The following is a 21,315-nucleotide window of genomic DNA, read 5'->3' on the forward strand; positions in this document are numbered from 1 at the left end:
GCGAGAGGACGAAGCTGGAGGAGAGCTACTCTAGCCCGTTCAGTTGGTGTATCTCTGCCTCGATCGCGTCGAAGCGCATACATGCACATGTGCGCACAACCCCTGCGGCGGTAGTGTGACCCCGCCCGCTGGGTCATTCTCGTCACGGGATGGGGCCGGCTGCGTCGGTTGCCTCAGGCCCTGCGGCGCCTGCTGCTACCTGTTCTGGTGCTGCAGCTTGTGCAGGGACTGCTGATGAGGGGGGTCGCGGCCGTCTGCCTGACGTCGACTCAATGCCGGCTGGCCCCCCGCGTTCATCGGCATAGCGCCGGCGGTCGGACGCGCCTGGCAGTCTCCCTACGCCCCGAGGCCCTGCAACAACCCAGCGTCTCCTGCCCCACACTCCACACTTCACTGCGCCGGCGACTCCTCCGTATCGTCGGTCGCCCCGGGCTGTACGCGCAGGTTGGTATCCGGCTCGTCCTGGCCGTCAGCCTTGCCCTTTGGACCCCACTCACATGCCCCCGCGAGTCCATCCACACGCCCTCGATGTCTTTCCTATCGCCGAGCTCGGCCCACCAGCTGTCTAGGCTCACGAGCTTGATAGCGCCCAGCAGATCGTCTGCAAACTCCTCAACCGACGCGCCGGCAGTATCGGGCTCGAGCGCGCCGAGTATGTAGTCGCGCAGCTGGGTCTTTATCGCGTTGAAGTACGCCGGGGTGTTGACTTCGACCCCGTCCTCTGGGTCGAACGCGCGCTCCACGCCGACGAGCGTGACGCTAAACCCCTCCGCCTCCATGTTGCAGTCGAGAACCGTGTTCTGCACGATCTGGAACAGCCACTCCATCGGCCCGGGAGGCTCGTTGATTGTGCGGGTCGGGCAGAGCACAAACACCACCTCGCGCACAGACACGACCTGCTCGCTGATCTCGATCCCGTAGTCTCCGCGTCCCTGGTACTCGTCATACTTGAGATGAGCGATGTAGCGCGTCACGCCCGGCGGCAGCTGGCACCACGCGAGGTGGCCTGTTGGGAGGGTGACAAAGTCGATGAGGGTGTGCGAGGGGCGGAACCCGTCGTCCTCGTCCTCCTGCAGCGGGCACTGGAGGCGGCGGAGCGTATGAAGCGAGGTGTACGCCTCGGCGATTGCCTTGCGCACCGAGAGCGGGAGGACGACGTCGAGGGTCTGCACGATGCCCGGCGCGAAGGGGAGGCGCGGGAGCTCCGACGTGTGGGGGATGGGTGTGCTCCCCGGCAGCGTGAGGCCCGGGATGGCGTGCCGCAGCTCAGGCACACTGCGGGTCACGGGGAAGAAGTAGAGCTCTGCGTGGGACAGGAGGTGGGCGTCGATGCGGGCCTTGAACGCGCGCGAGGCCGCGCGCAGCGCCGCGAGCGCCGGCACGGTCGAGTACGCGACGATCATGTCGATGAGGCCGGGGTACGCCGTGTGGTCGAGCGCCACGGTCTTGGACAGCGTCATTGTAACGATGGTGAGGAGGGCGTTGTGGAGACCGTGGGCTCGATGCCAACGCTTTTGAGCACGGCGGAGTGGGAAGAGGGGAGTCAAGACGAGAAAAGCGTACCGAGATGCCGAAAGAGAGATCTGGAGACGTGGGGTCGCGACCATGACGTCAGACGGCCATTGCCGACAGCGGCTGTCGACGGAGTTGTGATGCGGCGTACGTGCTTGACCTGGCGCGTTTCGTGCAACTGGCAGGTGCACTCCAAACGACGCAGTCCACGACGGGCCGGGCGATACTCGGCCACTGACACCCATGAATCCGTCAAGATATGGTACAGGTATATCTTGCTGGTTTCGAACCTGAGCGGCGGCATCGTGTTCACCGCCTTCCAACTGTGGGCCTTGTCCCCTTGTGATATGCGAGGCAGGCTGGCGAAGACGATCGAACAACACAACACAACGACAGGCGGGAGTCGAAGGAGTCGAAGTGACATCGGGGCTCGGCGTCGCTTGTCACTCGTGTCATTCGTTCCATCAGGCCTTCTCGTATGTATTGTAACATACTCTTGCTGCCCCTCCTGCGGCATCTCTCTGTGGCCTTGACCATTGCGTTAATCTAGCACCGAGACGCACGACCGGGTTGGACTCACGCATACATGTACTACCCACTACCTGACCACTAACGAGGCTCGGCCCAGACGCCCTCAATCACCTTGCCCTCACGTCTGAGCTCGGCGCGCCAGTCTTGGAGCGTAGTGAACGTCACCCTTTCCCGAAACTTGCTCAAGCTAGGGAGCTTGTAGTCGCTTGGCTGTCCCTTGGCGCACATGGCGTGCAACTCGCGCTCGACCATGTCCACCTGCTGACCGCGCTGCTCCAGGCCGACGAACGTAAACTTACACTGACTGCTACGAGAGCGAAACATCGCCAGCCAATCGCCGAGCAAGGGGATGAGGTACCGGTCACCACCCGGGGTAGATATGCGAGGGCCCTCCGGGTGGAGGACGATCACCACTTGACGGAGGCGGTCGAGCCTTGACGAGAACCCAAAGTTGAAGCCCGTCTGCATGTAGCGATTCGGATCATCCTTGACATGGAGGACCAGGCGACAGGCGTCCTCTATCTGGATCTTTCCATAAAACCAGCGATTCAGAAAGGCCACCATGGTGTGGGCTTTGATGGAAATCGGGTATTCGCGGTGTTTGTCGCCGCGGCGAATCAATGGGAGCTGGTGTCGAAGAAGAGTGTGGACAGATGTGAAGAGGTCGGCGGCCTCTCGGTCCATCCAGCATGTCATTTGATGTGAAGGCTCATGGATAATCTTGACGGCGCCGGGGACCCAAGGAAGCCGAGGCCATTTACGCTCGTGAGAGACATTGCTGTTCACGGGGAGGGTGAGGCCGACGCGCCAGGTCGCACGGCGATATCTACGCCGACTTCTTGGCACCCTGGATCCATGGAAATCGAGCAACTGGACATGGGCGAAGAGTCGAGCGTCGGCGACGCGCTGGATCGACTTGCAGGTCGCGCGTAGCGAGATGAGCGCGGTCAACGATGCATAGGAGACGACGAGGTCGAGGATCTCGGGGTACGCGCTGTGGTCGATGAGCACTGGGGCCATTGTTGCTCGAGTTAATGACAGAGAGAAAGAGAGAGAGAGAGGGAGATGAGAGAGAGGGAGGCAGCGAACAATGCCAAGACATGACGTGTTTGGCGCCGCCATGACGGGGCACCGCGCCTCGCCGCGCATCGCCATCCAGCTCGCCGCTCCGTGACTCAACTCGACTCACCCCTCCCTCTTTCCACATTGCATTGTTCGCAAATGCCAGCAACCACGACGACGACGACGACGACGAAGACGACGACGACGACGACGATAATCGACTACAAGGCCTACCCACACCTCTTTGACGCCATCTTGGATGCGGCCCCGCTTGGAGCCCTCGTCCAGCTACGCGCAACATGCAGGGCGGTCCGCGCGCGCATCGATGCCGTCCTCTTCGCCCACGTCGAGCTGCACACCTTTCCCGGGCCGAACGGCGGCCCTCGGGTCCTCGTCATGACACCGCCGGCCGCTAGCACGATACCCATGTCTTGCTCGTTTCCCCGACTGCCCTTCTCTCCACCCGCAGTGCGCGCCCTCGACGTCGCGGTGCGCGATGGCCTCGCCATCTCCGAGACGGCAGGCTTCACATCCCTCCACACACTGCGGCCTTTGAATCGTCGCTCGGGCGCAGCGCAGTTCCGCCCACATACTGTCGTCCAGCGCGTCTCGACCTCTGACCTCTCAATGGGCGTACAGCTGCCGCCTGGCGCCCGCCGGCTGGTCCTCCACATCCAGTACGACGCCGTGCCGCAGTGGCGCCGGGCCGGGGTCACCGTCGACGGCGACGTGCGCGACTTTGTCTTCGTCTTCTGGCCAGAGAAGCCACACGCGTCCGAACGCGTGCCGACGGCGTCGTGGCTCTTTCACTGCTTCTACAACGTGCTCCCGATGGGGCAGGAGTTTAGCGTCACGGTCGTCGGGCTGGAGCGCGTCCTCGCGCCGGCGGTGAACGCTGCGGACGTGCCCGCGGCCTGGTTTGAGGCAAGCCGCCCGCAGATCAGGGCACACTGTCTCGACCGGTACCCCCGCCTGCGGCAGAGCAAGGCCGGTCTCGCGTGGGTGGACGCCGTGTTCGCACGCACGCGGTTCGTTGAGATCGATGAGTGGACCACTGAGCTGGGCGAGCGGCAGCATATCGAGGGGAGATGGAGTGAGCCGCGCCGCGGACCGATGGTGAGTGCGCGCGCTTGGATTGTGCTGACGGCCAGGATGTGCGCCGTGAGGAGCAGGAGGCGCGCGCCGCGGCGCACCATGTCGAGGAGATGTGGTAGACTCGGAAGGTGGGGCGCGAAGCTTCGCGCGACCTCCTTCGTGTGCACCTTCACTCCGCCATGTACCTTCACCCCGCCAGCAAGCCCATACATATTGCGGCCAGGTGGACCACTCTCCCTCTGTTAACCGCAACTCGCACTCGGTCACCACGCTTTCACCCATATTACGCAACGGTGACCGCGATGCTCGACCTCGCCGCGATTGACGACACCGTCACGCCAGCCAACAGCCTCCGAACACGCGCGACGGTTACGACAACCTACGCCGTCGTGATAGACCACACGGCCTACCCCCACATCATCAGCAGGATTATCGACCATGCGTCCTATTCTATACTGCTCGCGCTCCGCGCCACATCGGCCACGTACCGCGACCGGGTTAATGGCATACTCCTCGCCCACGCGTGCCTCGGGTTTCTCCCACTCAGCTCTGTGTGGCCGGAGGAGCGCTTGAACGCACGCAAGACCATCCCGTGTCGTGTTGCGCACGACGGCATCTTCACCCTCTCGTCGGGGTCACGCCCGACCCGCCGCCTCCCATTCGTCTCGCAGCATGTCAAGATCCTCGATCTTACGTGTTCCATGACCCCCAAACACGCCCTCTTGGAGTTCTTCAACCAAGTCCACACCTTTCGTCTCACGAACTTCCGGAACATTGGGTTCCGCAACTTGGTTGAGCCGGCGGCTGTCGTCAGCTACGTCAACAACACACGAGCCCGGCCGTTTAACCACCCGCCCGCACCCGATGGAGCAGCTGAACGCATCATCCATTTCAAGTACAGCTCGGACGTCCGCGGACGTCCCCTCGATCGATTGATGTCCGTCAACAGGGGCTTCTGCCCGCACACACTCGTCCTTTGGCCCGACGACGCCCGTTTAAAGATGACGGATCCCAGGTTGCTCCCAGAGCTGCCCATGTCCGCCTATGCCGCAATCCTCTCTCATTGGACCGTGGACGACCCTCCGATGTCTCTCACCGTTGTGGGTATGGAGGGGCATCTCCACAACGGTGCTCAGCTACCCCTCGTCAGCAAGCTGTGGGAGCAGGCCGCTGCTATGCGCCTAGTTCCCGGCAGCGGGCCGCAACACCCACCGCTCCCAGAGAAGAATGTCTCTCGCCGGCTGGCCCTTGAGGGTATGACCAGGGTCATCACTCGCAACGAGTGGTTTGAAGAGCTCGGTGACAGGAGGAGGACTGTGGGTTTGTGGGCTGCTCTGCCTGGTGTGTAAGGCCGGCACCCGATGGTGCCGGGTGGCGACTACATAATCCGAGTGAGTATCTAGAAAAGATGAGTCAAGAAGCAATGCACGTGTATGATGTGCAAGTCAAGCTCGGCGGGCAGCTCTTCCACAAGCGATGGTACTCAGCCGCGCCAACCGGCGGTTGAGAATCAGCGCCATTGCAACACACAGAGGGCGAGGAAGACACACACGGTGGCGACTACTGGAGGTACTTAAGCGCCGAGTTGCGCACGACCATGCTGCATCTACACCATTGACCCCAACGGCGGTCAAAAATCCCCTTCTCTCCCCACCCCTCCTTGTTCCACCCTCGGCTCCTCCCGCCACCCCACAGCTCGTCAAGATGCCCGCCACGATCGACCACGAGTGCTACCCGCACATCCTTGACCTGATCATCGCGGTCGCCGATACCCCCGCGCTCCTGCGCCTGCGGCTCACTTCCACTGCAGTGCGCAAGCAAATCGACAGTCTGGTGGCGCATGCCGCGCTCGCACCAGGCGAACGCTTCATGGAGGTCGCCGGCCGTCGACTGCCGGTTTCGCGGTGTGTGGCGAGTTTCACCGACCCCGCGGACCAGCGCCTCGCCCTCCCCTACATCCCCGCGTCTGTCAAGGTCCTCGACATCATGACGTGGGACACTTCCGCAAGATCAGGTTCCAGCACTACATCCGAGTGCACACCATTCGGCGGGGCAACGGAAAGTGGCAGCTCGACTGCTTCGACGACCTGCCGCACGTGCGCACCGTTGTCGACTTTGTTGATCTCTCAAACGCGGTGGCCGACGACCGCCAAATCAACCTCTGGCTCCCGGACCAGGCGTCGCGCGTCGTCCTCCACTGCAAGTTCGACGTCGCGCTCGCGGGCCACGTCTGCACTAAGATCCGGCTCGACGGCCTGAGCGAGGCAAACATCAGCAACTTCATCCTTGTCCTTTGGCCGAAGGCACCCGACGACGAAGAGCAAGAGCCCGTCAAGAAGCCCCTCAAGTTTATTCACTACGCGATTCGTGCGCTCCTCCAGAGTTGGAGGGGCGGCGACATCTCCATCACGATTGTCGGCCTGGAATCGGCTCCCGAGTGCCAGCGCCAAACGGCCGCCGAGTTCTACGCCTCCGCCGCATCAGACCGCGTGCGCGTCGTGCCGTGGGTCAAGCTCAAGTTCACCGAGCGCCAGCCGCTCCGCCTTGTCACCTTTGAGGAGTGGTGGGAGGAGCTCGCCCACGAGAAGGATGTTGTCGGCACCTGGCCGGCGTCGGCGTAGAGCGGGACAAGCCCAGCTGCACGAGCTTCGCCTTTGCCCAAGCTTGTGGCGGTCATCCCTGAGTCATGCTACCAAAGTCCCACCAATGACCTGTGGACATCCACTTTTCGTGGACATTTATATCCCCCAGACCAGCCATTGATGCAACTGTAAGGTCAGCCTGCTGCCCGAGTATTGCCTGTCCGGTATCACCACGTCAGTGGCGCGAGGGGGCGCGCCTCATTCTTGCCGATCCTTCGAGCGGCATTGTGTTTGTGCCGCCACTGGAGGATCAGCGCCGACGAAGCAGGCTCAACAAGACAAAGGTGCGAGTGTGACTTTGTGAAGCTCAATGGCAGCATCGGTGGGGCAAGGAGTGCGGCGCCGGCCAGGTCCAGCGAGGTGGTGCAGCGTCGCTCGCATCCGACCGTGTGAGGTATAAATCCCCAACACCAGCCCCGACTTGACTGTTGCCTCACGCTCTCCTCTTTGCCTCTTCACCAACACTCCCCCGTCCCGCCTCCAAGATGCCAGCGGTCATCGCCCACACAGCCTACCCCCACGTCATCACCAGGATCCTCGAGCACGCGAGCATCGAGACCCGCTTCGCCTTCCGCCTCACGTCACGCACGTATCACTATCGCGTCAACCAGCTGCTCCTCGAGCACGCGTGCCTCGACTTTATCCCCCTCGCCGACTTGAGCGACCTCCCACCGCCCCCGGTGGGCGGGTACCACTCGCCCCCTGTTGAAGCCATCCTCACGTCCGTGTCGGCCCCGAAGCGCCGCCTCCCCTTCATCCCCGAGTGGGTCGGCACGCTCGACCTCGTGGCTTCGGCGTCTGCGGCTGACCACGTTGGTCTCTTTACGCATGTGCACACCATCCGCCGCCGGAACGCTCTGAGCTGCTGGATCGACTACTACTGGCCCCATCCGGCCGTGATCGTCGACTACATCGACGCCACGGACCTGACCGACGGGCTGTCGTGGCTCACGCCGGCGCCCTGCGAAACTACCCACCACGTCCTTCACCTCAAGTACTGCCCGGCCCTGCACGAGCGCGACCTCAGGGCCATCGCCACGCTGCCCAACTTCAGCACGCCGCACACGCTCGTTCTCTGGCCGGATTGCACGGGCACGACCCAGCCGCAGTTGGACCCGAAGATCGTCTTTGCGATCATGGTGACTTACTTCTCGCTGTGGACCCCCAGTAAGCCCGGGCCGTCGATGACGATTGTGGGGCTGGAGAAACAGCTGGCTGAGGCGGGCACCACTCTGCACCCTAACGACTTTTGGGAACAGGTCGCTGCCTCGGTTCCAGCGTCGAAGCATCGCCAGGCCCCTTCGTTCTTCGGGGACCAAGCGCCTCTCCGCACGGCACTTGAGCAGGGAACCAGGTTCCTCACTCGCGAGCAGTGGTGGCAGGAGCTCGGTGGTAGGAAGGAGGTGGTGGGGGTGTGGGCTGCTGTGTAGGTCGAGTGAGGCGGCCTTGCGAGCGTGTAGCTGGTGAGGGGGGTCATAGCTCCGCCGTCGTGCATGAGCAAAGAATGCACGTTCTGAATGAGTGTGGAGAACGAGCCAGTAGACATGACCGTACATCACCCGTTGCTTTCACTGTTGCATCCATTCTTGCACCCATGAGCCACGAGTCCTCACGTGACCATGCAGCGGTACTCCCTCCTACTTTCACCCGTCGTTTCAACTCGTTTCCTTCGTCGCGTCTCCCTCTCCCTCTCCACTACGACGTCTCGTCTTCAAGATGCCCGTGCTGATCGAACCTCGTTTCTACCCGCACATCCTCGACCGTATCCTTGCTTTTGCTCCCAGTACCGCCCTCTTCGCTCTGCGCGGCACGTCCAAGGCACTCCGCGAGCAGATCGACAGCCTCGTTGCCCATGCTGTAGTTTCCCCCGGACTGCGATTCATGGCAGAAGGTCGATACATAGAGGGAAGTGGATACATGCTGCGAACTGTTCTTCCCTCCATGTATAAGCGTCAACCTATTCTTACCTCCCCCGGCAATGTCGACCGCCGCCTGCCGTACATCCCGTGGGCAGTCAAAACCCTCGACATCATCAATGTCACGCCGACACCCTACGCCGAACTCAAGTTGGAGCGCTTCACCGGACTCGACACTATTCGCCGTGGCAACACCGCATGGGAGATCGATTGCATCTCTGCACTTCCGGCATCAGCAACCGTGGTCGACTTTGTCGATCTGCACATGGAGATGGCACGCACCGGCGGCCGCATTCTGATTCGCCTGCCACCTCGTCACTCGCGCGTCATCCTGCATTGGAAGTACGATCCTACACTCATCGACCATGTCAATTCCGTCAAGCTCATCCTCAAGGGCATCAGTGACCAACTCCACCACGACTTCAGCGTTGTCATGTGGCCGACTGCCGCTGACGACACGCCGCCTATTGATCACGCGCCGACGTTTATGCACAACACTCTATCACAGCTCCTCGCCTACTGGCAGGGTAAGGGCGACTTGTCTTTAACAATCGTCGGCATGGAGTCGGTTCCCGAGTGCCAGAGGACCCTCGAAGGCGAGGGCTACGGCGACGAGTGGAACGGCCTCGTGGAGGACCTCCGCTTGGCTGGTGGCAATTATTCCATGCGCTTCATCACTCGCGAGGAGTGGTGGGAAGAGCTTGGTGACGACAAGGACCTTGTGGGCGTTTGGCCAGCGGGAGCATAGGCCGAGACGCGCGACCGCTCCAGTGACCAGACCTCATCCGTTGACGGCCGCTCCTGCCTCGACTGCGAATCCACAGTTGTACCCCAAGCCGATCTTCATCATTCCGAATCTGTATTGTATAAAACCTATGAGTGCACAAGGTTCGTGCCCCTGCTTCCATATTGAGCGTTGACGGATGCGAACTGTAGTCGTTGGGAAGGAATCGACAGCGGAGTGTGAACGACCAAGGTGTGCAGGCTTTTGAGGCTGCGAGAGTGCCGAATCCCAACGGGGTTTCTACCCCGGGGCGGGTGTCTCAGTCGGTAGTTGAAAGCTACGATTGTTTAACCAGGTCCGGGGTCACGGTCGGTCGGCTGTTCGAGTCGGACCGTGGCCTGACATCCAAGCGGGGATACAGTGAAGGCGAACATTGTTTTTGCTTTGTCTTTGGCCAACCGCCACACTGAGTGAATGGCGCATGAACGATCGGTGCTCATCGCTCGCTGTTAGGATGGTGCAACCTCCGGCGGGTACGTGCAACGCATCTCTCCCGCTTCTGGACAGAGCAGTCTGGGTCACACGCGCAGTATTCCTCGCCTGCCCCATGGCATCTTGGGCCCGGTGCGGATCTATTCGCGGACGGGTGGATAGGGCGCAACGGCCCAGTGGGCTTCGTGAGCTTCGTGGGCAACCTCCCCAAGCCGGAAATAGAGCTCTGCCCATCCTCTCCTGCCCATCCTCTCCTGAGAGGAGTGGTATTGAGAGCTCTGCAACGCCAAGGGTGTGGCAGAGGTGTGGCCGGCGTCGGCTAAACAGCCGGCGACTTGGGAGTCACGATTGGTAGCGGCGCATACTGTAGTAGTCAACGTTCAAGTACACAAGAAGCATGCTGCCCCTGTTTATGCGCCAATCCTTGACATGCGGCGGTGCGAGCAGGGGACGCCGAGTTGATGCGATTGGTCGGTGACAGCGGTGTGCGAGGCGGCGGCACCAGTCGAGTCATGAAGCCCCGTGCGCCGACTCGATGTTGGATTCGCAACATCCACCACACAGTCACTCAACCTTTCATTCTCTCTCCACCTCTCCTCTTCAACTTCCAACTCTCCTCTTCACATCCCACCTCGCTTTTGCAACTTCCACTCTCCTCTACAACTTCCAACTCGATTCCTCAACATGCCCGCCGTCATCGACCACACCGCGTACCCCCACATCATCGACCGCATCGTCGCCGCTGCGTCTCCTCCCGCGCTCCTCCGTCTCCGCGCGACCTCGAAGGCTTTCCACGACCGCGTCCTCGGATTGATAGCCCACTCGGAGCTCACCACTGTCGTACACACCTCAGACGATCTCGGCACTCCACAGCTTCGTTCCCTTCTGGTCTCTCCCGCCGCCACCCACCACCGTCTTCTTCCGTTCCTCGAGTCATCGGTCAAGATTCTCGATATCATGGGCCAGAGCCCGTCAGGGCCACACAACCACCACACCCTCGGCCACTTCACTAGGGCCCACACTGTTCGTCGCGGTAACAGGGCTTGGGAGCTCCAGGCAATCGACTTCTTCCCATGCCTTACGACTGTCGTCGACTTTGTCGACCTGCTCAAGGAGGTGACTAGGGGTGACACATTCCTCAGCATGTCGCTTCCACGTCAAGCCCCGCGAGCAATCATCCACATCAAGTACGATACAAGCCTGCTCGACCATCTCCGCCAAGGTATCCCGTTTGGGTTTCCGAGCAAGAGGAAGACCCAGGAGCTGACCATCGTCCTGTGGCCGACCGCCCCCGGAGACGAGGAACCTTGCCAGGAACAATTACAGTTCCTCGATTCCTGTCTTGTGAGCCTTCTCGCTCGTTGGCGCGGGGAGTCAAAGATTTCTTTCACGATCGTCGGGATGAACTCCGTTCCGAACACTCAACGTCCAAAAGAGCTCTGGAAGTTGGTTTCCAAACTCAAAGAGGCGATCAGTTCCTTTCGCTTCATCACCCTCGACGACTGGCATCAAGAGCTCGGCAACGAGAAGGACCTCGTGGGCGTCTGGCCGCTTACGGCTTAGGAATGAAACGGCCACACGACCCCACGTCCCAGCTTGTCATGCTCCTCCCGGCGCTTCGAAGATGTGGAGTGGGAGTTTGGCCAGCGTCGGCCTAGAGGTCCACTGTTTGGTTGTAACGAGGGAGTCGCATACACTGTTGGTCTTCGGCGGAGGGTGCCCAGAGTCCAGTACTGTACGAGTTTGTCAAAAGTCGTTCATGCAAATGGGATCTGGTCTGCAGGCTGCTTCTGAATCGTTTTGTTTCGTGAGCCGCGCTGGCGGTTCGGGGAAAGAGGGGATGGGTTGGTTGTCTTTGGACCACGACATCAATGAGGCGAGCGAAGAAGCAACAATGAAGACGACTTTAGCTCGAGCAGCCTGTTGTGCTCACAGACCTCAACAAAGCCGCTCCAAGATCAGAAAGTGGTCGTTGAAATGGTCCTCACTCCAAAGAGCATGCTGGTAAACGTCGGGGGCGAGAGAGAGGCGACCATGACGAATCTCGTGCAATCTTGGTGAGGTAGCGTGCCGCTCGTAACATCTTTTTTCACCCGTCACTCAACCCCTTCTATATTGCTTCACCCTCTTCACTCACCTCTCCAAACCACTTCTCATTACCAGACCCACTGTCCAGGATGCCTGCCCAGATCGACCACACCGCATTCCCCGACCTCATGGACGGGATTGTCGCCGCCGCCTCTCCCAGCGTGCTCCTCGTCTTGCGCAGCACGTCCAAGGAGTTCCAGGAGCGCGTCGACCGCCTCCTGTCTCACGCCGCCCTCGTCCCCTCCCAGGGCGCCCACAGCCCGGTCCTCGCCGTTCCAACCAATCCGGGTCGCCACCTGCCCTACCTCGTCAACAGGGTCAACACTCTCGACCTGATGACCATGCCGCCCTCCGACTTCACCGTTGCACCATTTAACCGCCTGCACACGATTAGGCGCGCCAACGGGGGTTGGGATGCCAGCGGAATCAGGAGGTCGCGCAGCATCCGGACCGTCGTCGAGTTTGTCGACATTCGTCAATGGCTGGACGCCGTCCCAGTGGGCATGCAGCGTCCGAAGGTCTTTCTCTTTCTATCTCTCCCAATCTACAATCTCTCCTGTGTCATCGTACACATCAAGTATGACCCGACACTGCTCACCCACCTGCTCCTTACGCAGATCGAGTTTCTTGGTCTCCGAGCGGCAAGCGGGAGCAACTTTACAATTGTTCTCTGGCCCACTCCCTCTGAGAACAATGCCCCAATCAACAGGTCCATCGGCTTCCTTCGCAACATCCTCAGGGCTCTCACAGATTCGACACGAGTCACGAACGTTACTGTCACCATCGTCGGCCTGGAGTCGGCTCCAAAGCGGCAGCGTTTGAGCAGCCACAAGATCGACGACTACAGGTCCCGGCTCACAAACGGCAACGCCGCTCTCGCGAATGCGTTCCGCCTCATTAGCTTGGAGCAGTGGTGGAAGGAGCTGGGAGACGAAAAGGACACGCTGGGAGTCTGGCCACAGGCCGCTCTGCCGCCCCCGCCTGCGTCCACGGCGGAAACCGTGGGGTGAGCGACATCATCTCGGAGTGTGGCACATTCCTTTCGGCTGTCCTTCCTGTACCGGTAAGCCTTTCTTTTCGACTCGTCCTCCTGTATTGTCCATACTCAAACAGTTCATCCCATGTATCCACGATGCGACTGTGTGTTTGTTACTACAGAGTGGTGTTGGAGTGGCACCATGGCCGGGGGAGCGCCTCATTGTGCGGACCCGGGCCACGCGGCAAGAGCAAGCACCGTGGCCACCGAACGAAAAGATTCGAGAACGAGTGTGTGCTTTGACTGATGGCCACGAGGTGGACGCGTGCTGGGCCAAACAATGGCGTGTTTGGGACTGCTGCGCGGTGGTGGACGCGTCAACCAGCGGCGTCACCAGCCCATCACTGCAGTGCTCAAGCTGCAGTCCATTGTCCCCTCCTCACCTTTATCCTATAAATGATTTTCTCGGTCTCCCCTCCTCTCCAGTTCTCCAACTCCCCTCTCCAGCTCTCCAACCCACCTCGCCTTCGCTTTCCTTTCCCAATGTCGAGCGACTTCAACATGACCGAGTCTCTCGACGACTGCGTCCTCGACAACACGGCCTATCCCCACCTGATTGACCTCATCCTCGCTGCCGCAGCCGCCGATCCGCCAACACTCCTCGTTCTGCGCTCGACCTCAAAGACTGTTCGGGAGCAAGTCGACCGTTTCATGATCCACGCTACAGTCGTCCCCGCCGGCTTGAACGACGAGCACGCTCCGAGTGGCGACGCCCGCCGCCCAGCGCTCGCCTGCGCGATTCGCCGCCGCCCTCTGCCCTACCTCCCGGCGGGTGTGAAGATTCTCGACGTCATGCACGGGAGGGTTCATGCACCATACACCAAGTTTTTGCACGAATTCACCGCCGTCCGCATCATTCGGCGCGCGAAACGCGCCTGGGAAGTCGACTGTTTCCACGCGCTTCCGATGATCCGAACGTCAGTGGACTTCATCGACCTGACAAACGACGGCACCGGCCGCATCGACATTCGCCTCTCACATCTCCCCTCTCGGAATGTCATTCATTTCAAGTACGATGTTGCACTCTTCAACCAGGTTGAGACAACGATCGGGTATCACTCCCATTCCCCTGCGCACGCTCGCGACGTCACCCTTGTCCTGTGGCCGACTCGCCCTAGGAACGCACCACCCCTTAGGACGCTGCTGAAGTTCATCTGTTCGTTTCTCCAGGACATGATAAACAAGTGGCTCTGGGGCCGCTTCTCTCTTACGCTGGTTGGTATGGAATCTGTGCCGGAGTGCCAACGTACAACCGACGTCGAGAGCGTCACCGACAACGCGAGTGACTGGTACCACCATGCCGATCGCAACGTGATGGTGGAGGGCATCGCGATGATGAAGGCCAATTTTCGTTGCATCACCCTCGAGGAATGGTGGAAAGAGCTCGGAGACAAGAAGGAGCTGCTGGGGGTCTGGCCGGAGGGGGTGTAGTGGTCACACGGGACCTCCGGCTGTTGGCACCGTTCTCGGCCTCGTATACTCCGAGTCTTCGCTAGTGGCCCCTCAGTATCCCATATCAAGATCCAAGTACGCTACTGTACCTACCTATGTAAATGAAAAAGGAGGCTGAGTATGTATCCGCCGCTGGACCATGTTGCGTCCTTTGACATGTGTGATGACGACGCGTCTGAGGTTCAACTAGAACATCGCCTCGTTGGCGCTCTTCTCTCGGGTGGGATCACGGGGGTGGGACACGCGGGGGGGCCCCAGCGTCAACGGGCGGATGTTCAGGTGCAGGAGTGTCCAGTCTGACATTACGCATGTGTGAGTGCGGTTCGCGAACAGGGAGCTCGAATGCTGGTGTATGCCTGTGCCGGCGAGAGCGAGGACGGGCAACACGCGCACAATGGCAGCATCAATCAACCCAGTCCCCATTCTTCTCATTCACTCCTCCTCTTCTTCCCCTCCTCTTCTCCTCCACCCACTCCTTTTCTCCTGCCCTTCCTCTTTGCCTTCATCTCCATCCCTCAGCTCTCACTCCCCACTTCACCGTCTCGGCGTCAAGATGCCCATCGAGATAGGGTGTTTGGCCCCAGGCAGCGTCGTCGTACATACCTAGTCAGACTGTGACCGGGAGCAGTCCGCGTACGGCAGTGTGGCGCGCTCATCTGTGGCACTGCTTCCCATTCCTTACCAGTGCCCCAATGACATGGAAGGATCCTTTTGACCATGACAGTGTATGCAAATGTTACATGGTGTTGGTAGAGCGCTGCAGGACGACGCGCTGGCGCCCCGAAGAGTGAAGCGACGCGTCGCACTGGGCGGGGTCCATCCATCTCCGTCTCAGGATGGAGCCCTGGAGGACGAAGCACAGTCCCCGGGCGCTGTGTGGCCCGGTTCAAGCGGGAGTGTGTGAAGTTGGATGACAGCGACGAGGGGCGTCGAGAGCACAGCAGGACCCTTTGGTGCAGGTTGGAGGGTGACATCGTCCTGGTCCTCTGGCCACAGTCTCCTTTCGACCCTGCCAGCGCTCACCTGAGGTACTGTACATGTACCAGGCGCTCGGCGACGCCATGTCGACCTGGAGTGGGCAAGGGACCTTGTCCATCACGATTGTCGGAATGGAGTCGCTCGCACCAGCCAACCGCGTGACGAACATCGACGACCCCGTCGACGAGTTCATCCGCCGCGAAGCGTTGATCGTCGAGGACAACCGCAGCGACTGGACCTGGCACTCCAGGTCGGTCCGCACTTTCTGCGAATCGATCCGCCTCATCGCGCGTGAGTACTGGCGGTGAGAGCTCGGGGACAGGAAGGGTATCGAGGGGGTGTGGCCCGAGGCCCAGGCGGCGTAACTGCCGCCATTTGCCGTCGACCCACCCCGACACCCATGGCGCCGCTCGCGTCGACCAGCCACACAGTCAAGTTATGAAGCACAAGCGACCGCGCAATGAGAGACAGACTCAATGCATATGTGTACACGAAGCATTTGCTTGCAGAGAAACGACCGGGCTGGCTGACCTAGGAACTGACGCAATGTGAGGGGCCCGTATTCGGCCACTCTGATAAACGGCTCAACTCTCAACGTTGTCAACATCGACCATCGACTCAGACCAGCTCCCTCCATCCATCCCTCTCGACTCGACACCACACTTGCAATGATCACGCTCGACCACACCGCATACCCGTACATCATCGACCTCGTGCTCTCCTATGCATCGCCAGAGGCGCTTCTCGCGGTCCGCGGGACCTCAAAGCACTTCAAGCGACATGTCGACGCGCCCTTTGCCCACGTCGTGATGAGGGGAAGACCCCGAACCCACCGGCACGGGCACTGGCATGTTCACGATCATTTCGCCACCGTCACCTCCTACGTGTGTCTCACCACGGCGACATCGCCAGCCCGGCCCCTCCCATGGTTTCCTTTTGCGATTGAGGTCCTCGACCACATCTGCGCGCAAGGCTTTTCTTACAGCTCGCCAACGTTCCGAGGTTTCGACAAGGCGCGCTTGGCAAACTTGCACACGGTGCGCCGGTTCGACCACGCGCCCTTCCGCACCTCGCTCCCCGTACCTAGCAGCACGACCGTCGTCGACTTTCTCGACTTGACCCTGCTCCCACCAGTGTTAGGCTTCCTGGCCACCCCGCAGGGGACGGGCCGGAGCGTCCTGCACCTCAAGTACGACCCGTCGGCGTATGACCAGATCGACATGGAGGTGCGTGTGCTCCCCCCCGAGGTCGAACAGCGCGAGGTCGTGTTCGTGCTCTGGCCGGCCGAGCCGAAGGAGGACGACACGCCGCCGGCGCCGGGTCCGCTCCACTTCCTGTACAGTGCCATCATGTCCACGCTGGAAGGCTGGTGCGGCCCCGACATCTCCGTGGGCTCCGTGACCATTGTGGGCATGGAGTGCGCCGACGAGAAACACCGCGTCCAGAGCCCCGTCGCTCTGTGGGACGACATCTTCGACCACGGTCTCGACAAGGTCCAGGCCTACTGGCCACGTGACGAAGCTATAGTGGCCGATATGTCCCGCGCGACTCGTTTTTTGACCCGCGAGGAGTGGTGGGATGAGATCGGAGAGCGCAAGGCCATTGAGGGGTTGTGGCTATAGACGCCATGAGACGCCCGCGACGGCCTCGGAGACGGCGTCGGACTAGCGACTGGCCTCGGTGACTCACGCCGACGCTACGGGGCCCCGCTTCTCCCAAACTGCCTACCATCACCTCCCGTCTCGTGCATTCCACTTTCTCCATCGCTCTGTCGCTCTCGACACCCCGCGCAATGGTCACAATAGATCATACTGCGCACCCCCACATCCTCGACCTCGTCCTCACCTACGCCCCGCCCAAAGCCCTCCTGGCGCTGCGTGCGACCTCGAAGGAATTCCAACGCCGCGTTGACGCGCCGTTCGCTCACGCCGTGCTCAAGGCCGAGCGCACGGCAACAGGCTACAACGAAGCGCTGAGCATTCGCATGGTCCTCACGACGGCCACTTCTCCGCCGCGCCCCCTCCCGTGGTTCCCCTTTGCGATTCAGACCCTCGACCAGTACGGCCAGCGGCATGCGCCAAGCGGCGGGCCGAACCGCCCCCAACGAGACCCCGCACGCCTTACCCGGCTGCACACGCTACGCCGCTTCGACGGCGCGTTTATACCTCCCGAACCGGCCCCTGTGCCTCAGGGCACGACGGTCGTCGACTTTGTCAACGTCACGGACTATGCGCGCGTCGCATCCCTCAGCCTGTGCACCCCGCCTGGGACGGCGCGCAGCATCACCCACCTCAAGTACGACCAGACGGCGGCGAACGTGCTCTTCTCCCCGCTGCGCGTGCACAGCGGCCCACAGCACCCCCGCGAGATGGTGTTCGTCCTCTGGCCGACCGGCGGCCCCGATGGCGACGACAAGGCGGCGGCCGGCCCCCTTGGGTTCCTCTACCAGGCGGTGCTGTGGAGTCTGCAGCACCCGCCGGGGGCGAATGTGTCGGTTACCGTTGTGGGGATGGAGACTGCCGACGAGGAGCACCGCGACAGCAGCCCCGAGGAGCTGTGGGACCACATGCTCGAGTACGTGCTACCTCACTTGGACGAAGACGCGCCCCTGTGGATGCTCGATCCCGCGCTCAGTGAGGCTGCGCAGCAGGTGATTCGCTTCGTCACGCTCGAAGAGTGGTGGTACGAGCTTGGTGATCGAAGGGAGGTCGACGGTGTGTTGCCCCCGGCAGCGGACGGCGTGTAGGTCGACATTGTGGCCAAGTGGCAGCCACCCGGGTATCGAGGGGGTCGGATAGCCTCGCTGTGAGATATGTCGCACAACATGCCCCGACGTCACCGACCTCATCCACTTTCTCAACACACCATGCCTATTGACCACACGGCATACCCGCACATCCTCGACGCCGTCCTCGCCCACAGCGACCTCGCGACCCTCCTCGCCTTCCGCGCGACGTCGCGCGGCCTCCTCTCGCGCGTAAACGCCACGCTGCTCGCGCACGCCGCGCTCCGCCCCTGGCCAGGCGACGGCAGCGACGCCTTCGTTCTCACGACCCCCACGGCCCCGGCCCGGCGGCTTCCCTTCGTGCCCTCGGCGGTCCGCATCCTGGACCTGGTGTGCGACCGCGCCGTTCCGCCCGGCCTCGCGGGCCAGCTGAGCCTGCATACCCTCCGCCGCACGGGCGGCGCGTGGGCACACCCTCCCCCGCCGGCCGAGACGACGGTCGACTACGTCCCGTGCTATGGTAGCAAGGAGCGCGTGCGCCTCGTCCTCGGCACCGCCCGGGCCATCGTGCATCTCAAGTACGTACACGCGTCGGTGCCAACGTTCGACGTGCGCGTCGAGGCCGCACTGCGCCATCTGGTCGTTGTTCTTTGGCCACCCGAGGCTGAGCGCGTGATGGACCCCGTGGGCGCGGCGGCGGCGCTCGTCGCCGCCCTTGCTCGGTTGGGTCAGCCGCTCGAGTTGACGGTCGTCGGGTTTGAACGGTTCTCGCGGGACGGGGGTGTGGTTGCCACCGGCCTGGAGAGCGGTGGGGCGAGGTCCTCGCTGCTCGGCGTGAGAATGATGACGCTGGATGAGTGGTGGGGCGAGATCGGGGCGCGCAAAGACGTCGAGGGCGTGTGGATCGACTGAGCACCGTCTTCCCTCCTTTATCAACACTCGATTTTCATCTTGTCGTTCAACTTCACCCATTCCACAATGGTCACCATCGACCATACCGCCTACCCCTACCTCATCGACCTCATCATCGAGTACGCACCGCCCGAGGCGCTCAAGCAGCTCAGCTCAACCTCACGCGCCTTCCGCGCCCGGCTCCTCTCACACGCAGCGCTCACACTCGCCCCCGGCGCGCGGTACTGCACCTTCCAGATCAAATCCAGACACAAATCACACACCGAGCGCAAGGGCTGGGCCACGACCGAAACCCCAGACGACAGGCTGAGCCCGTACCCGCCACTCGTTCTCGCTGCCCCCGGCTCCGGCGGCGCGCTCCCCCTCGTCCCAGGCGCGGTCCGCACCCTCGACCACGTCACGCCGCACCGGCCCCGCCCGGCCCTCGCCGACGCCTTCACCTCGGTCCACACCCTGCGCCGCATGAACGGCGCGTACGCGCTCATCGGGCCGACCATCTTCTACCCCACGCCCACAGTCGTCGACTTTGTGCGCGTCGATCGGGCCGCGGCGCGCCGCGCGCAGAACCGCGAGATCGACACGGTCGTGCCCCTCGGCGCGAGCAGCTACATCCTGCACATTGACCTCCGGCCCTGGGCCGCCGAGAGCAAGAGGCGGGCCGACCTCGCCGTGGTGGTGAACAACGACTTTGCGAGCGCCGGCAACCTGGTGTTCGTGCTCTGGCTCGCGGACGGTGCTGAGGCCGACGTGCCGGCCCTGTACGCCGCCATCGGGTCGGCCGTGCGCAACTGGCCGGCGGAGGGCGCCGGGCGATCGATCACGGTCGTCGGGCTGGAACGCGCCGCGGACGCGCCGACACTCGACGAGCTGTGGGACGAGTTCGGGACCTACGTCGCGCGCAGGAGGAGCAACATGAAGCCTGCGCGCTGGGGCAAGGGCGCGTTCGAGGAGCAGTTGCGCGAGGGGCTGCGCCTGCTGACTGTTGAGGAGTGGTGGGCCGAGCTTGGGGACAGGAGGGAGGTCGAGGGCGTGTGGCCGAAGAGTGCGGAGGACGGGCCGCAAGATGTGTGACTGTGGCCCTGGGAGGCGCGTCGTCGTCTGCGAGGAATGGGATGCATTTGTGCCGGCAGGGTACATACATAGTGCGGGGGAGAGCCTTATCTGCTGGACGGGGCTCCGCCATTGTGCGCCGGTGTCGGTGTCGGGCATGCCGCCGGAAGGGCGGGGCTGGCACGTAGGCCTCGTGAGTGACGACGCGACGGAGGTGACGGGCCGGGCACCTTGCAGCACCCGTCCTGGCCGCTCACAAACCCATCGCCAGCGCTCGCTGTCAGTTTCATATCTCACAAGCGCGACGGCAGCGGCGGTCGTCCAGGCAAATCGCCATCACCCGCCTCCGCCTGTCCCCCTAGCTCGCCGCGTTGGCCGCCGCAGCCCCGGGGGCTGCATGCTCGCCGGCCGCACCGGTCCGCCCAAGGACCAGGTGCTAGCTCCGCCCGCCGGGCTCTATCAGCTGTACGGGGCTCGGTAAACCGGCGTCGGTGCCGACTGAAGCTTTGCGAGGTGTCGGTCGCTCGCAACCGCCGCGCAAAGCCGAACACGCCCGCGCCTCCGAGTTTGCCGGAGCCCGCACCCATGGGCCGATGGCGCTCACCCTCTGCCGCGACTGGCTAATCCGTGGGATCAGTACACTGATAAATGCAATGCCAAGAGCGCGCACCTCTGCCGGCTCTGCCCTAAGTGATGCGCGCGGCGCGGCGCACGCACGCACTTGGTGATCTCGGTGGCTTTGGCTCGCTCGCAGCTCGCCCATGGTCGACCCACGTTCCGCCGCCCGTCCGATGGCCCATGTCGTTGCCGCCGGCGAGTGCTGGGTGACTACTCGAGGCGAGGCACTGGCGTCAGTTTTTTTTGCTGCATGCATGCTCCGGGGTGGCCTGGCCTGTCGGGGGCCGCGGTGTCGTCGTGCTTGGTGGCGCATGCATGAGGATGCCGAGTGAAGTACTTGGAGTGGGCGGATGTCGCGTAAAAGACGAGACGATCCGGCACAAGTGACCCGCGTTATAACCGCGTCTGTCGTCTTTTCCGCCAAGTCACTCATCTCTCCAACGCTCTCTCCATCACACATCTCATCACTCAATCAAACACAT

The 21,315-nt window shown here is 62.1% G+C and overlaps 13 protein-coding genes across 13 annotated transcripts; 11 read left to right on the forward strand and 2 right to left on the reverse strand.

Moving 5' to 3' along the window:
• Positions 1-390: 390 nt before the first annotated feature.
• Positions 391-1,460, reverse strand: Q8F55_000049 (uncharacterized protein; the record flags this gene model as incomplete). Its single annotated transcript, XM_069348705.1, has 2 exons — positions 391-462; positions 498-1,460. 2 exons carry the CDS (start codon positions 1,458-1,460, stop codon positions 391-393), a joined length of 1,035 nt encoding a protein of 344 aa, XP_069212249.1.
• A 661-nt stretch (positions 1,461-2,121) lies between these two features.
• Positions 2,122-2,607, reverse strand: Q8F55_000050 (uncharacterized protein; the record flags this gene model as incomplete). Its single annotated transcript, XM_069348706.1, has 1 exon — positions 2,122-2,607. One exon carries the CDS (start codon positions 2,605-2,607, stop codon positions 2,122-2,124), a length of 486 nt encoding a protein of 161 aa, XP_069212250.1.
• Positions 2,608-3,732: 1,125 nt separating this feature from the next.
• On the forward strand, positions 3,733-4,319 carry Q8F55_000051 (uncharacterized protein; the record flags this gene model as incomplete). The annotated part of the gene is made up of 2 exons (XM_069348707.1): positions 3,733-4,221; positions 4,257-4,319. 2 exons carry the CDS (start codon positions 3,733-3,735, stop codon positions 4,317-4,319), a joined length of 552 nt encoding a protein of 183 aa, XP_069212251.1.
• A 183-nt stretch (positions 4,320-4,502) lies between these two features.
• Positions 4,503-6,821, forward strand: Q8F55_000052 (uncharacterized protein; the record flags this gene model as incomplete). The annotated part of the gene is made up of 3 exons (XM_069348708.1): positions 4,503-5,516; positions 5,896-6,104; positions 6,215-6,821. The coding sequence occupies 3 exons, from the start codon at positions 4,503-4,505 to the stop codon at positions 6,819-6,821; spliced, it is 1,830 nt and encodes a 609-aa protein (XP_069212252.1).
• Positions 6,822-7,327: 506 nt separating this feature from the next.
• Q8F55_000053 (uncharacterized protein) lies at positions 7,328-8,272 on the forward strand (the record flags this gene model as incomplete). The annotated part of the gene is made up of 1 exon (XM_069348709.1): positions 7,328-8,272. One exon carries the CDS (start codon positions 7,328-7,330, stop codon positions 8,270-8,272), a length of 945 nt encoding a protein of 314 aa, XP_069212253.1.
• A 286-nt stretch (positions 8,273-8,558) lies between these two features.
• On the forward strand, positions 8,559-9,506 carry Q8F55_000054 (uncharacterized protein; the record flags this gene model as incomplete). The annotated part of the gene is made up of 1 exon (XM_069348710.1): positions 8,559-9,506. The coding sequence occupies one exon, from the start codon at positions 8,559-8,561 to the stop codon at positions 9,504-9,506; it is 948 nt and encodes a 315-aa protein (XP_069212254.1).
• A 1,152-nt stretch (positions 9,507-10,658) lies between these two features.
• Q8F55_000055 (uncharacterized protein) lies at positions 10,659-11,537 on the forward strand (the record flags this gene model as incomplete). Its single annotated transcript, XM_069348711.1, has 1 exon — positions 10,659-11,537. The coding sequence occupies one exon, from the start codon at positions 10,659-10,661 to the stop codon at positions 11,535-11,537; it is 879 nt and encodes a 292-aa protein (XP_069212255.1).
• Positions 11,538-12,151: 614 nt separating this feature from the next.
• Positions 12,152-13,072, forward strand: Q8F55_000056 (uncharacterized protein; the record flags this gene model as incomplete). Its single annotated transcript, XM_069348712.1, has 1 exon — positions 12,152-13,072. One exon carries the CDS (start codon positions 12,152-12,154, stop codon positions 13,070-13,072), a length of 921 nt encoding a protein of 306 aa, XP_069212256.1.
• Positions 13,073-13,581: 509 nt separating this feature from the next.
• On the forward strand, positions 13,582-14,529 carry Q8F55_000057 (uncharacterized protein; the record flags this gene model as incomplete). Its single annotated transcript, XM_069348713.1, has 2 exons — positions 13,582-14,150; positions 14,235-14,529. The coding sequence occupies 2 exons, from the start codon at positions 13,582-13,584 to the stop codon at positions 14,527-14,529; spliced, it is 864 nt and encodes a 287-aa protein (XP_069212257.1).
• Positions 14,530-15,587: 1,058 nt separating this feature from the next.
• Q8F55_000058 (uncharacterized protein) lies at positions 15,588-17,150 on the forward strand (the record flags this gene model as incomplete). Its single annotated transcript, XM_069348714.1, has 2 exons — positions 15,588-15,819; positions 16,264-17,150. The coding sequence occupies 2 exons, from the start codon at positions 15,588-15,590 to the stop codon at positions 17,148-17,150; spliced, it is 1,119 nt and encodes a 372-aa protein (XP_069212258.1).
• Positions 17,151-17,320: 170 nt separating this feature from the next.
• Positions 17,321-18,274, forward strand: Q8F55_000059 (uncharacterized protein; the record flags this gene model as incomplete). The annotated part of the gene is made up of 1 exon (XM_069348715.1): positions 17,321-18,274. One exon carries the CDS (start codon positions 17,321-17,323, stop codon positions 18,272-18,274), a length of 954 nt encoding a protein of 317 aa, XP_069212259.1.
• A 120-nt stretch (positions 18,275-18,394) lies between these two features.
• On the forward strand, positions 18,395-19,165 carry Q8F55_000060 (uncharacterized protein; the record flags this gene model as incomplete). Its single annotated transcript, XM_069348716.1, has 1 exon — positions 18,395-19,165. One exon carries the CDS (start codon positions 18,395-18,397, stop codon positions 19,163-19,165), a length of 771 nt encoding a protein of 256 aa, XP_069212260.1.
• A 66-nt stretch (positions 19,166-19,231) lies between these two features.
• Q8F55_000061 (uncharacterized protein) lies at positions 19,232-20,236 on the forward strand (the record flags this gene model as incomplete). The annotated part of the gene is made up of 1 exon (XM_069348717.1): positions 19,232-20,236. The coding sequence occupies one exon, from the start codon at positions 19,232-19,234 to the stop codon at positions 20,234-20,236; it is 1,005 nt and encodes a 334-aa protein (XP_069212261.1).
• Between the last annotated feature and the right edge of the window lie 1,079 nt (positions 20,237-21,315).

This window comes from Vanrija albida, assembly GCF_041260175.1.
Source record: "Vanrija albida strain AlHP1 chromosome Unknown contig_1, whole genome shotgun sequence".
NCBI lineage: Eukaryota > Fungi > Basidiomycota > Tremellomycetes > Trichosporonales > Trichosporonaceae > Vanrija > Vanrija albida.